General features: G+C 45.5%; 1 protein-coding gene across 1 annotated transcript in view; it reads right to left on the reverse strand.

The window, feature by feature from the left end:
* Positions 1–681: 681 nt before the first annotated feature.
* The window catches only part of ABCA13 (ATP binding cassette subfamily A member 13), a 929,477-nt gene continuing 914,357 nt past the window's right edge, over positions 682–15,801 (reverse strand). Inside the window, exon 56 of the mRNA XM_029587089.1 lies at positions 682–2,697. Coding sequence (XP_029442949.1) covers positions 2,614–2,697 — 84 coding nt within the window. The 3' untranslated portion in view covers positions 682–2,613. The remainder of the gene's footprint in view (positions 2,698–15,801) is intronic.

Genomic DNA, 15,801 nt, shown 5'->3' on the forward strand with positions numbered 1-15,801 from the left:
GTAAAAGAAAAAGGGGCAGAAGCTAGGGTGTGTCGGGGCATTCTAGGGTGGCCCAACAGTTACACGCATAAATCCATATTTTAAATTTGGCAGGCACAGTATGCGGTGACTTGTTAGCCACGTATATTTACTGCTGCTCCTGATGAGGTGTAAGTCTGCAAAAATCGCTTTATTAGCCTAACACAACAGAGTGAGTGGTCCGAGTCAGCTGTGGGGAGAGCAGGCTGAAGAACCAGAGGGGCTGGATGACCTTGGGATAGACTAGGCAAACCGATGGACTAATTGGTAAAACTGGCAATGTTCTTCACGCGAACATGTTTTAAAATCCACTTACCTGTGCGCGTTAAGGCCAACAAAGTCCTAAGGAAGATTTGCAAAGTACATTTGCTTAAATTACAGTTTAAAATTAGGAGCACACGTATGTGCGATAGATGCATTGTAAATCATATGTGCGTATGAATTAAAATTTCAACATATGTCCTCTTGCACGCATACGCTCATGTATGGGCACCCGCACTTTTGTTTTAAAGTCACCGTCCCAGTGTGTATATACTATGAATGGGGCCCTCACGAATGCCGGTATAAAAAAGTTATTAAATAAATAAATAAATGTGTTTAACTTTAAATAGACTAATGATGCATTTTTTCAGTGCATTGTGTGTGGGCATACAAAATGAAATGAACGTATTACAAAATCACAGTAGGTTTCAGGAAAATTTCATTTTAATCAGTAAAGCTACCCTATGATACAGTATAACTCATAATTCATTTACTGCCACCATTGTATATGTACTGCTATACAATCAACTAATACAGAGCATTATCTCAAACTACAAAAACATTGGTTTTGCATGCTAACAGTATGACTAAAAATATTGCTTTAACTTGCAATAACAGAGGATTTAAATTCTCATTGAGGTACAAAGTGCTGATATACAGCACTAGGACTCTTCCAAACCTGAGTAGTAACTTTTTCAAAAAATGTCTTGCTTTTGCAATATTCTGTTGTACTCTGATCCTTGCACATTAACAACTGGCCTCTGTCCCCATCACTTCTTTCCTGCTTGACCATAACCAAGGCAAGTTCCAGCAATCAGAAAAGGCCCAGCAGGGTACTAGAAAACTGCCAAGGAAGGAAGTTCCTGACATGTACAGTAAATAAAATACATGGAAGCAGTGGCTTAGAGGTCCTCCAGTCATTAAAATCAGTTTGCAAAAATGAGATCTTTGTCTTGATTATGTAAATTAGTTTTGTGATTTGCGGGACATACCGGCTCAGTTCAGTAGTTCAAAAAACCCAAACCATCACATTTTTACATATTCAGCTGCTGCATGGCCATATCTGGGAACTTTTGAGTTGTAGTTACCCTGGGATTGCTTTTGATTATCAGAGGGGCAGGCAGGAAAGTGGGGAGAAAGGAATAAAGCATATCAACATATCAGCGTTCTCTGTTCCAACCCCTCCATGCCAATCTACACTCTCTCCACTACCACTTTTCCCCCTCCAGGGATGACCCCCACCTTCTTCCCCCTTCCCTGACTCCAGCACTCTCTTTGTCTCCCCCACCCCATATAAGTCACAGCTCTCAGACTTGTACAATCTCACTTTACCCTCAGCTGTGTCCCAAGTCTTGGGATCACAACTGCAGACTGAGTTGATCTCTTGCAGCCTCTCTCCAGTTTCTCCTCACATGCTGTCTGCTGTATGTGTGCTCAAGACTTACCCCACTTCTCCTGTTCCCTGCAGGCTTACTGATGGAGAATAGCTGGAGCTTTTTAGTGTTTCCCCTCAGATTCGGCAATTGATGCAAATTCCCTGAGTCTGGGTGAAATCCAGAGTCCTCGAATATGGTCTAGTCTCTGCACATGAAAATGTAAGCTTGTTTTCATTTCCGTTGCTGTTACTTATTCACTGGGAAGGGTGTGGGGCAGGGGAGAGTACTTCTATCAAACTAATTTGCTACTTTATTGAGCGTATTTAGCACAGAAATACAGAGCTATGCTTCCTTTCCTCTGATACCCTAATTGGTCATTAATGCTTCTCTAAGATCAGCCCTTTTGTTGCCATACAGTTGTGTTGATTTTGTATTAGTATTATAATTTTTTTTATGGAGAACAATATAATGCTTTGTGTTGTGTGTAACTCATTGGTCCATAGGCCACAGTTCTAGTATAACCAATTAGGAGCCAGGCCCCTACACGTAACAGAACTGTTAAGCCACAAATTGGCTGCAACACATGAGATCCCAACCTGAATGCTAGAGAAAGACTGTCATTTGTGTGTGACCATCCAATCTTCCGCTTTCCTGTTCCCTACCCCCGAGCCAGTGGGTGGAGGGTTGGGGAAATCACCTAACAACTAGTGGCCATGGGGGTATTCTCCTGCCAGCAGTGATCTTGGTAGCAGCAGTGTGCTTTGATGGGGGGTTGTTGGGATGGTCCAGAAGACCAAAGGCCTATTTCGGCCATCTGTCTTGCCATCTTCCTCTTTTCACTGCCAGTAGAGTATAAGCCTATGCATTTTGGGTAACTTATGAGATCATATTCCACAGTTCTTTTCAAACCAATTTAAAATGTGTAGCTGTGCATGGTTGTTAATCTTCTGTTCTGTATTTAGGCTGATAGATGAGACTTCTGAGTGCTGGTATAAGATGATGGTTCTTGGCCTGTGATGTCTGTGGCAAAATTCAGGAATACCTGCAACACAGAAGGTACAAGAAATCATTATATTCAAGGTATGAGATTACTTGAGTTCCTGACATGCTTTGTTACATGAGAAAAAACAAAACAGGCTTTTAACCCAGAACCCTTTGAGCTATAACAATTTATGATACTGTTTAACATCTGTGACAAAATTCTCCTCCAGGTGCAGTTTTAGTAGGCAGAATGGGGTAGATTTTAAAAGCAGCGAGCACGGCTTACATGTGTGCGCATTACCCGGCGCGCACACATGAACGCCCAATTTTATAACTTGCGCGCACAGGCGCACGCAAGTTATAACATCCGGGATCAGTTGTGCACCTTGCGTGTGCCGAGCTGCGCTGCTTTCCTCCGTTCCCTGCCCCTTAACCTAACCTTCCCACCCCTTCCCCTAACCTTTCCCCCCCTAGCCCAACTCTAACCCCCCATAACCTTTATTTTACCTTTTGCGCCTGCCAGCCAACTGCCAGTGCGTGATCCCTGGCACAGCAGCAAATATGGCCGCTGTGCCGGGAGCCTGACCCCACCCCCGCCCCTTTAGTAAAGCCCCCGGGACTTACACGCGTCCCAGGGCTTCATGCGCGTCGCCGGGCCTTTTTAAAATAGGCCCGACGCGCATAACCTTTTGAAAATCCGGCCCAATGTACGCAGAAGGTGCTCTTCAAATTTATCCTTTCAGAACATTGTTACCCACACACCAGTAAACACATTTATCATTTGCAGCTTTCTAACATGGGACACCTGGCTCAACATATTCCTTTTTTTCCAGCTAGCAACTCAGTTGCCCAATAAGACGCACAACGCAAGGATCACTGAATAAACAACAACTGCAGCTTTATTGAGTTAACAAAGTAAAGGTCCAAGTTCACAAGCTCTGGGGTTCATATTCTAAACAGCCAAGTCTGCCTGCAGGGCCTCAAAAGGCTAGGCTGACTCGATCGGAGGGGGGGGGGGGGGGGATATGTGCCTCTGTACTTCTTTTTGGCTCAAGTATTTGAAGCTACAACACTGCATAATTTAAGATTATCTCACATGGTACTAACAAAGTAATGAACCACTGAGGTCGCAGACATGTTGTCTGGCCTGCCACTGCATGACGGTGGGTGGGTGAGGATGTTTTGGTTCTCATGGCATGGTTAACAGCTCAGTGAAAGGGTCACAGATGCTGCTGAGAGTTCTAAACCTTCCATTCGGAAGTCCCGTAATCCTCCCCATCCCTGCAAACATGGGCTGGATTCTCTTTGCCCATCACAGTTCTGCTTTACTGGTCCAAAGAGACAATGCATTAAAGGAAAGACAGGGGGAGCCAATGCTGTAGGGATCTATCGCCATGTGACGCATAGCTCCCAAACTCTTGGACTTGTAGTCTGCCATTTTCTGTGAAGAAAAAAAGCACCTGTGGCATAAAATAGCCCCATAAATCTATTGATATCACCGAGATGCTTTTTTTTTTTTTTTATTTTGCTCCAGCCAGTTTAAAAAAAAAAAAAAGCCACATTATTTTGCGTAACACCCCCACCCCCCACACACAGACACGCAATCCTGATCAGAGAAAGCAGTAAATGCTCTGGAGAGAGAAAAATCTTCCCCTTTTCCATACAGAGAGAACCAGATAAAATTCCATAGTCAATGTTCATTTTGGTTGAGAACTGGGAAGCCCAACTCAAATGTGCCTTTAGTTAATTTGCAGTCACATAAGCAAGGACACATCTGGGACTGAGAATTCATCTGGAAAGGCAGATTTTGCGGAAGAAAAATTTCAAGCAGGCTTCATAAAAAGTGTCTATTCAAATTTCCAATTATTTTCTCTATATGCGGGGTTCTGTGCCTGGGGTGGTCAGAGGAGCTGATCAGGCACGTGAAAAGCTAGCAGCTTGCTGACAATCCTCCAGAAGGAGAGAAAAATTCTTCCCTCAAATATCCTGTTTGTGTGTATAACACTCAGTACTCAAGGCTGTGCTTTATTTGATTTACAGACTGGAGGTTCAGATAAATGTGCATACTTCACTTTAGAGGAAGCTCTTCAAAGGCTTTTAGGCAGCAACGCAGAGCAGTGACAGCACATCTAAAAATGGAGAGTGAGTGCCATACATGGCAAGCTGCTCAGAATCTGATGACTATGGCCCTTCAGAGTATTCCTAGATTACATGCACAAATGAGAAGCAGCTTTAGGAAATGCCTCCACAGAGATGTGGAAAAAGTGAATCTCCTGTTAACGGTCGTCCAAGGGGCAGAATGCCTAGAGACAACGGGAGGGGGAAGAGAGCCAGCAACTGGATGGTCACTGATCTCTTCTCCATGTGATGAAGCTGGATAAAGCAGTTGATAGTGATGTCATGAGAGGCAGGAATGGTAGGAGCTGGCCCATAAATCCACAGCAGGTAGAGACATTTTATGTAAACACTCAGTGCCACAGAAAGATGCAGGGATACACAAAAGTGGCAGAACATTTGAACTGCTTATTACAGAAAACGTTCCTTTTCTTAAACTTTAGTCTGGCACTTTTTTTTCTTTTTGCTCCTTTGGGCTTCCAGTTCAGTTGAAATCAGAGTTGGGATTCTGGCATCATGAACCTTCGTTCCCAACTATTCAAGGATTTTTTTTTTTCTATTTTATATCTCCTCCCAACTCACCTAGCCCAGTCATTATAACCCTCAGCCTTGGGCCAAACACCAGGATTGCTTCCAGAAACCTGTAATCGTTGGCCCTGAATCTAGCAACGGGAGGGGTGCCATTGCATAATAACTGGAATTCCCTCACCGCCAGGACCTATAAACAAACACTGCCTTCACAGCATCTCCAGTCCCAGCTGGCCTGATCCAGAATTTTTAATCTCGCTCCCCACAAAGCCATACACAGGACTGCCACTGAACTACTGGGCTGACACCCAGAAAACATTCTTGATCTCATTATCCATGAAATTAAAAGAGAAGCAGATCATGTATTCAGGGAATCGAATGAGGACAACCCTACCAGTATACAAGTGTGGAAGTCCCTTGACATCTTGGAGACATCCATACAGAGAACCACTGTCATCAGTCTTTTGTTTTGACAGAGATTATACACTGGGGTTTCATATATTCCCTCCCCAGAAAGGGACATCTGTACTTCTTCTTTCTATTAAATGTGAAGGAGCCTATGGTCTTTCCAGAGGGAGACAAATTATGATTGGTAGGGCAGTGAGTGGACTGATCCATTTGCTATGGCACGCCCTTCTAGAAGTGGCCACAATGGTGTGCAGTCCAGGGTGTTGGAGAGGGCATCCTCAGAATATTCTGGTCAGATGGCTGAAGCTGAGAATGACAAGTATCCAGTCTCTCGTCTCTGAAGAAGTTTGGAGAAGAGGAAAAGCCCTCCTTCTGTCCTCAGTTTTCCAGAGTTGAATAGTGAGTATGGAGGACAACAATACAGACATTTCCCTGTGGTGGTGCTTCTGCTAATTTGCTATAAAGTAGCTTTTCCTGAGGAATCCATCAATGGGGTAGAAAGTAACCCTAATTTGAGGGAGTAAATCTTGTATCCTGTTTTTGTCTGTTTGTCTTTCTCTAGGGAAAAGAAGATCTGGATGTTCTTTTCCCTAGAACTTCTTTTCCCAAAGAAGTTCTGTGCTTGAACAGAAATCTACACAGGATCAGGAAGAATTGAGTGTTGGAGTGTTGGAGTGTTGGACTCCTGGATCATGTAACCATGATCCAGGAGTCCAAAAGGAGAAAGATATGCAGGAGACATTTTTTATTTAATTTAAAAAAGGTTTATATGTGTGTTTATATGTGTTCTAGGCTGCATGCATCAGAACAATCATAAAAGCATTAAATAAAAAACAATAATAGATGGACAAACAATAATATATTAAATTCCAATCTCAAAGTTATAATTCTGGAGATGGCATCCATATTTTCCACATTCAAGCATTGAAAAAAATCAGGTACCAACAAGGGTCCCTGGGAGGCAAGGAGCACTGCATCTATCCAAATGAGCCTTAAACCGAGGAAAAGGAGTGAGGGGATCCCAGGAGACTGCATCAGCAAGGATCAGTAAGTCTCTTGATAGATCTCAATACCTGTATGTGGATTCTACTAGGGATGTGAATCATTTTTTGACGATTTAAAATATCGTCCGATATATTTTAAATCGTCAAAAATTGTTAGAGCCGCGATACAATAACAATTCCCCCGATTTATTGTCAAAAAATCGTAAATCGGGGGAAGGGGGAGGGGAAGGGGGAGGGCGGGAAAACCGGCACACTAAAACAACCCTAAAACCCACCCCGACCCTTTAAAATAAATCCCCCACCCTCCCGAACCCCCCCCAAAATGCCTTAAATTACCTGGGGTCCAGAGGAAGGGTCCCGGTGTGATCTTTTACTCTTGGACCTCCGGGTGCATTGTAGAAATGGCGCCAGCGCTACCTTTGCCTTGTCATATGACAGGTCAAAGGTAGCGCCGGCGCCATTTTGTTTTTTGTCCCCCGACGTCAGGAGCGTAGGAGATCGCTCCCGGACCCCCGCTGGACCCCCAGGGACTTTTGGCCAGCTTGGGGGGGCCTCCTGACCCCTACAAGACTTGCCAAAAGTCCAGCAGGGGTCCGGGAATGACCTCCTGCAAAATGGCGCCGGCCGTACGGCAACACGATTTGACTGCAGGAGGTTGCTACCTTTGCCTTGTCATATGACAGGTCAAAGGTAGCGCCGGCGCCATTTCTACAACGCACCCGGAGGTCCGAGAGTAAAAGATCACACCGGGACCCTTCCTCTGGACCCCAGGTAATTTAAGGCATTTTGGGGGGGGGGGTTCGGGAGGGTGGGGGATTTATTTTAAAGGGTCGGGGTGGGTTTTAGGGTTGTTTTAGTGTGCCGGTTTTCCCGCCCTCCCCCTTCCCCTCCCCCCCCACTGGACCCCAGGTAATTTAAGGCATTTTGGGGGGTTCGGGAGGGTGGGGGATTTATTTTAAAGGGTCGGGGTGGGTTTTAGGGATGTTTTAGTGTGCCGGTTTTCGATTTACACGATTTACACGATATTTAAAAAACCCAAACTGCGACGATCCGATTCCCTCCACCTCCCAGCCGAAATCGATCGTTAAGACGATCGATCACACGATTCACATCTCTAGATTCTACATGTTTAAAGACTGTACTACCTGCAACATTTTGATTTCAACTGTTTCAGTGAACACTAAGTTTTGGAACATCATATCTTATGTATATAAGAAGTACTACCATTGGAGGTTTTATGCCTCTGTAGTTCTCCTGCCCTACTTCTTTCTTTGTTATACTGGGTGTTTTGCCCCTAAAATAAAAATGTCAAAAAGAAAAAAAATATGTTTCTTCTCCCAGCCCATCTCTTTTCTGGTTTTCTGACTTGCTGTCTAGATATTTGACCTATTTTTTATTGTACTTTTTATCTTGGGGGTTTTGATGCTGTAGTGCTGTTTGCAATTAACTGCTCTATGATATCCAGTTAAGTAGCAAGGCCAGATAACTTAAATCCTAACTGATACATTAAAAACATAAATTTTTAGTTGTCTGGCTACACGAGGCTGGATAGCTATAGGCTAGGCTAGTATATTCAGTAGGATGTTTATCCTACTGATTATATGAGACAAGTTATCCGGCTAACTTTAGCCAGATATCTTGTTCACTAAACAGCCTATTGAATATTGGACAATCTGTATTTCTCTACTCTCTTATATAACTACTGCAGTAAGTTGGCCTTTCTTGCTCTTTTGGGTTCTGTTCAGAGTTTCTTGCTTTCCCTGCCTCTTAGCCTGGCTTACACAGCTGTAGCCTTAGTGAGCCTCTCACTGCATGGCTGCCTCTGCTTGCAGCACTCAGTTTATTATTATTATTATTATTATTATTATGTTTTGTTTCAGCTGCTGCTGGTGGCTCGTGATCTGCCTGATACCCTTGAATCTCTCATGGAATTGGCTGGGAGAATAGACCACCATATTCGAGACTGGACTCAAGAGGCTAAGAGTCCTCGGAAGCCCGTCCCAGGAGCTAACCATCCCAAACCTGTGCCAACTGCCTCATGCCTACCATCTGCTCCCTTAGAAGAAGATGAGCCTTTGCAACTAGGACGAAGTCATTTAACTTCTAAAGAAAGACAATTTCGCAAACGCATGGGATTATGCATGTACTGTGGCCAATCAGGCCACGCCATCCAAACCTGTCCCATCTGTCCGGGAAACTAACAGGCCTAGGATCCGCAGGAGGACTCCTCCTAGGCTTCACTGCTCCAACTCCTCCATTATCTCACTTATCTGCAGAAGCCTCAAGTTTCAGACCCTTGCCCTCAAAGACTCCGGAGCCAGAGGAAATTTCATCTTAAAACGCTTAGTAGAACATCTATGGATTCCTACCACACCAATCGCTAAGCCATTGCTATTGTCTTCAATCCATGGGGAATCACTGCCTGGAGAGGTTTTGTTGATTACCCAGGCCATTGGCCTGCGCACCAGAACTTTACTCTCTGAAATCATCTCATTCCTCGTATTGGAAAAGGCCATGCATCTGGTGGTACTTGGACCGCCCTGGCTACAAGATCATATGCCACAGTTTAACTGGGCAATGCTGGAATTATCCCGGTGGGGATCTGGCTGTCATAGCCAGTATCTTGCGGAAGTCTCGCCGCTAATATGCATGCCTACTGCACCATCTTTACCAGATTTACCTCCACAATACGCTTCCTTCCAGGATGTCTTCTCTAAACAAGCAGCAGATGTACTTCCACCTCACAGAGTTTTTGACTGGGCTATAAACCTGAAACCCAATATGGAGCCTCCAAAAGGAAGAGTTTACCCTCTTTCTGTAGCTGAGGCTAAGGCTATGTCCACCTATATATAAGACAACCTTCAAAAAGGATTTATCAGACCCTCCAAATCCTTGGCTGGTGCAGGATTCTTTCTTTGTGGGAAAAAAAGATGGTACCTTATGTCCCTACATCAATTATAGGGGTCTGAATGAAATTACACGCATTTGTGAAAGTGACGAATGGAAGACAGCCTTTAACACCCACGATGGACACTTTGAATATCTTGTCATGCCCTTCGGACTAGGTAATGCACCTGCAGTTTTTCAAAATATGATGAACGACATCTTATGGGACTTACTATATTAATGTGTAGTAGTGTATCTTGATGACATCCCGATCTTCTCCCAGGATCTACAAACACACCAAGAGGATGTCAAGAAGGTTTTAAGATGCCTACAGGAGTACCACTTATACGCAAAACTCAAGAAGTGTGAGCTCCACAAGGAATCTGTACCCTTCCTGGGATACATTGTTTCAAGAAACGGGTTTCAGATGGACCTCAAGAAATTAGAAAGCATCCAAGATTAGCCCCAACCTACAGGCCTGAAGGCAGTGCGCCACTTCTTGGACTTCATGAACTACTACCGTTCCTTTTTCAAGAACTATTCATCATTGACGGTCCCTCTCACTGCAATGACCAGAAAGGGAGCTAACCCTGCCATCTGTCTCCAGAAGCAATATCTGCCTTCCTGTCTCTCAAAGGGGCTTTTCAAAAAAAGCCATGCCTCCCCCATCCAGACCTGCATCGCCCATTCAACATCGAGGTCAACGCATCTGACGTCGGCTTGGGAATGGTTTTGAGCCAGTACAGTGAATCCAACGTGCTCCATCCCTGCTCCTTCTTCTCAAGGCGGTTCTCACCTGCCAAAAGAAATTACAGAATTGGAGACAAAGAGTTACTCACGATTAAGCTGGTCTTTGAGGAATGGCATCCTTGGCTGGAAGGCGCACAACATCAGATAGTTGTGTACACCGATCACAAGAACTTGGAGTACTTCAGACATGCACAATGACTCAATCATCATCAAGCAAGTTGGTCACTGTTCTTTAACAGATTCGATTTCCTTTTGAAATATCATCCGGGAGAAAAGAACATCCGGGCTGATGCCCTGTCACAATCCTTCTCCCCTCAGGATGTGCCTGATGAACACAATCACATTATTGATCCCGGGAAAGTGGTTCTTGCAGCCACTCATGTTGTACCCGCTGGGAAGACGGTTGTGGTTAGAAATCAAAGGAAGAAACTGTTGAAGTGGGCGTACGATTCCTGCCTGGCCGGCCATCCTGGACAGAGTCATACTTTGGCCATGTTACAGCGGTATTTACTGGTGGCCAACCATGAAAAAGGATATACAAGCTTATGTGGGTTCCTGCGCTGTCTGCGCCAAGCAAAAGCCACCAGTCAGAAGTCCTTAGGGTCTGCTTCAACCCCTGCAAGCGCCGGATGAACCCTGAACACATATAGCAACCGATTTTGTTTTAGATTTACCACTCTCCAATGGGAACAATACTATTTGGGTCATGTTGATCACTTCTCCAAGATGGTACATTTTGTAGCCTTACCAGGATTACCTTCAGCCATGGAGTTAGCGAGACTCTTCATCAAACATATCTTCCGCCTTCATGGAATGCGTAAGCATATTCTGACATCTCATTGGACTTGACCTCCGCTAACCACCCTCAGTCTAATGGACAGACTGAAAGAATGAACAGAATGCTTAAACAGTTTCTATGGTCCTACGCTAATTCAAGACAGAGTGACTGGGCGGAACTGCTGCCTTGGGCAGAATTTGCTATCAACTTGCATCCTACTACATCTATGGAATCTTCTTCCTTCCAAATCGTCTATGCAGACAACTGCTTCCTCCTCTGCCAATTCCCTTATCAGTGGCTTCTCCTGCTGCACAGGCCACTGTAGCAGAGTTATCTCAGCTTTGGAAGCAAACAAAGGATCTACTCCTTAAAGCAGGACATAAAGCAAAAAAGATCTACGATGCTCACTATCGAGAGGCACCTCGGTTTCAGCCTGGAGACAAAGTCTTGCTGAGTACCAAGTTCCTCCGTCTTAAACTACCTTCACCACGTTTTGCAACTTGCTATGTAGGACCCTTTGCTATCCTTCGGCGCTTGGGAAATCTGACATGCAGTTTGAAACTACCTCCATCAATGAGAATACAAAACGCCTTCCAGGTCTCTCTGTTAAAACCTTTCATGCTCTCAGAGTTCTCTAAGAAGAACCCAGAACCCACTAACCTGGACACAGGACAATATTGAGTATGCTGTAGATGACATCTTGGATGAATGCAAGAGAGGCAAGATGTGGGAATACCTCATCTCCTGGGAGGGTTATGGACCAGAAGAAAACATGGGAGCCTCTGGCAAACATCATGGATAAAGACATGGTACGTCAATTTCATCTCGCACACCATAGAAAACCCAGACCACCAAGAAGAGGTCCTGGAGGGGGCCCTTTGAAGGGGGGTACTGTTGCATCCATCAGACCGTACTGCCTCACCTCTCTTTTACCCATTTCCTCCACCATTGGAAGAATGGCTACCTCTGCTGCTGTTTGCCAAAACCCTCGGCATCTCCAAGCCAGCATGGGCGTCCCCATCCGCCATGCTTCTTCCTGTGCTTCCTAGGGAATGTGTGCACACACTGCCTACGTTTTTGAATACGTCATGGCGGGAACCTCGGGGGTGGCCCCATTGCATGACGTCAGTACTCCGGGTATTTAAATCTCCGCTCTGCTTCAATTGAACGAGTTAGCAAGGACTTCGGTTTTGCTACTCTGACCGCTTCTAAGCTGCTTGCTTGGATTCCTCACTACCCTCCGGGGTATCTCGCTACTAAGGAAGCTCTGGGTACCTGCTCCTCGGGGGCTTCTCATTTCTACTCACCCTCCGGGGTTAATCTGCGTAATCTTAAGGACACCTGCCCCTCGGGGGTCTTGTCTGCTTTCTTTCAGGAACCGTTGGCGCTCCTAGGTACTCGCTCCTCAAGGGCCTATTCTTCTCAGGGAATCTTGCACCTCGGGTCCCTCTCTTCATTCAACTACTGAAGGAAGTTATCAGCACTGCTACTCTGTGAGTATCACTATGCTCTAGCTCTCCTCATTCCACCCTTCAGGTTCACGGCCTATCCCGCACTGCGGAACACTACCGGACCTTTGCTACATCTGGGTGAGACCACCATCACCAGAGACTGTCTGAGCTACTGTGATATCGCTGGACTACAGCACTGTCCATTCCTTGGGCAAGATTCTACTCATCAACTACAGAATAATAAAGCTTTCTCTCCTCAGTATCTGCTTACTAAGAGTCTAGCCAATCATTGTCATTCCCCATGGGGCCCCTCCCCATGGGAGGAGTCATCACCACTTTGACCAAGAGTCCACAATATGCCTCAAACCCAACAAAATGCTATCTTACATGTATATAAACCATTCTTCAACTGAGATCTGCTCAGTGTGGTTTTCTGGATGTGCCTGCTTCCCGTTCGGCCCATCTAAGGGAGACCTGCAAGAGAGCCTTCTAAGTTGAATGCCTCATACTATGGAATATGCTACCTGAGCAGATTAGAGATGTGAATCAGAACCGGAATTGGTTCCGATTCACATCGTTAATTTTTTTTTGTGTGGCCTGATCACGGTTTTGTTTATTGGCTGCGCCCGAGCCGATAAACAAAAAAACCCACCCGACCCTTTAAAACTGTTTCCTTAGCTTTCCACACCCTCCCAAACCCCCCCAAAACGTTTTACAAGTACCTGGTGGTCCAGTGGAAGTCCCGGGAGCGATCTCCCACTCTCGGGGCCGTCAGCTGCCACTAATAAAAATGGTGCCGATGGCCCTTTGCCCTTACCATGTGACAGGGTATCCCTGCCATTGGCCAGGCCCTGTCACATGGTAGGAGTAATGGACGGCTGGTGCCATCTTTAAAAATGGCATGGGCCATCCAGTGCTCCTACCATGTGACAAGGGCCGACCAATGGCATGGATACCCTGTCACATGGTAAGGGCAAAGGGCCATCGACACCATTTTGATTAGTGGCAGCCGATGGCCCGAGAGCGGGAGATCGCTCCCGGGACCCCCACTGGACCACCAGGTACTTGTAAAACTTTTTGGGGGGGGTCGGGAGGGTGGGGGAAGCTAAGGGAACAGTTTTAAAGGGTCGGGGTGGGTTTAGGGATTGTTTTGGTTTGCCGTTTTTCCCGCCCTCCCCCCAAACGATAAGAGAACCCTAGGAACAAAATTGTGGGGTTCTCTTATCGGGAGCCCCCGATTTCTGACTATTTTGAAAATATCGTCCGATATTTTCAATCGTCCGAAGCCCGATTCACATCCCTAGAGCAGATGCATCTACTTGAATGTTCAAGCTCATTCAGGAAGGCCCTGAAAACTATCCTGTTTGACCATGTATTTGGATCAGATAGCTGACTTAAGTTGAAGAAGCCTCCTGGATTTCAGCTTATAGTTAATACAAGTTTCTTAGATGTTAATGACTGACAGATTCTAACAATTACAGGGGGCTCATTTATTAAGATCTGGTACTTTTCCCCATGGAGAAAATGACCCTGTGACTTTGTGAATCCCACATTATTTTTCCCCAAAGGAATATACTGCGGCCCATGATATTTTCCCATGGGGAAAAATATTGCAGCTGCGACAGCCTCTCACACAACATGCAATGACTGCCCTGGGGCTGTGGTGCCGCCATCACTTACAGGGGCCACTCGGACCCAAGAATGCCCCTCCATAGTTGTAAAAACCCCTAGGGGTCTCTATAGACTGCCTGCCACCGGTCCCATTCTTGCAGGCAGCCCACCATTAAAATGAAAAGAAAAAGCACTTTTTAGAACACCACACAGGATATTAAACAATTTGTGGATAAAGATCATTTGGTGCTTCTATTCAGAAGTATCATAGCCTCCAGTGAAGACCAACTCCAAGCCTGAACAGTCTGCTCCTTTACATAATGATGCCATATGGAAGCAACATCAGTTCTCCTCTATAGTTTTCCTCTGGCTTCTCCCTGTCCAGGACTTTCTACTAATTTGGTTGGTACCCTTTGCCCCTTATTTGGAGCCTTTGCGTGTTCTTGCCACTCTGGGTGGCTGCTTTGCACCTCTTATGATGCTTATGGTCTTCATGCCACTCTTTCAGTTTCTCTTAGCTTCTGTCTCTGCATTGGGTGATTTTATTTTTGCCTCTTTTGGTCCTTTTCTCCCCTTCATGGTGCCTTAGTGCCACTTTGTGCCACTTTGCTCTTCTTGTATAGCTTTGAAGGCTGATGCCACTATTGTTGGTGCCTTATGCTTCACTTTTGGAGCCTTGAGATGTTCTGACTATTCTTGTTGCTGCTTTGCTCTTCTGACAGTCCTTGAAGAACTCCTCCCACTGCTGGTAGCATTTTGCCTCGTTGCGGGTCCTTGGGCTCTTTATGCCACTTTTGGTGCCACATTGACATAGTCTACATGTGTTGGAATGCTTTCATCTTTCTAATCATGTCTACACTCTAGTTTCATTAGAAATGATAAGGAAAGTCCAATTTGGGAGCCCAAAATTCCTTCCCCATTGACTAAAATGTAAAACAAATGAACAAATCAAATGAATACATTTTTTTTGTTTGAAATCAACCAAATGAATGAATGTGAGCTACAAAATGAATGAATAAACAAACACAATTTTTTTTTACTTTGCACGTCTATTACTCAATATACATAAAGAGGAAAGGGTATGCAATGTCTACTCCAAAAGAAACACAGCACCTCATGTGAAAGTATGTTTTTAGGCTCTGAGTGATTGAGCATTATCAATCATACTGATTTTTGTGGTGAGAGTTTACTATCCCAATATACATTGGAATTTGTCTTGGGGTAGTGAATACATTCCAAATACAAAGGGGCGGATTTTCAGACTCCGCGAATAGGCCTACTTTTGTTTGCGCTCCAGGCGCAAACAAAAGTACGCTGGATTTTAGTAGATATGCGCGGAGCCACGCGTATCTGCTAAAAACCTGGATCGGCGCGCGCAAGGCTATCGATTTTGTATAGCCGGTGCACGCCGAGCCGCGCAGCCTACCCCCGTTCCCTCCAAGGCCACTCCGAAATCGGAGCGGCCTTGGAGGGAATCCTCTAACGCCCTCCCCTCACCTTCCCCTCCCTTCCTCTACCTAACCCACCCGCCCGGCCCTGTCTACACCCCCCCCTTACCTTTCTCCGGGGATTTACGCCTCCCGGAGGGAGAAGTAAATCCCCGCGCGCGAGCGGGACTCCTGCGCGCCGGGCCG

This window comes from Rhinatrema bivittatum, chromosome 2 (assembly GCF_901001135.1).
Source record: "Rhinatrema bivittatum chromosome 2, aRhiBiv1.1, whole genome shotgun sequence".
Lineage (NCBI taxonomy): Eukaryota > Metazoa > Chordata > Amphibia > Gymnophiona > Rhinatrematidae > Rhinatrema > Rhinatrema bivittatum.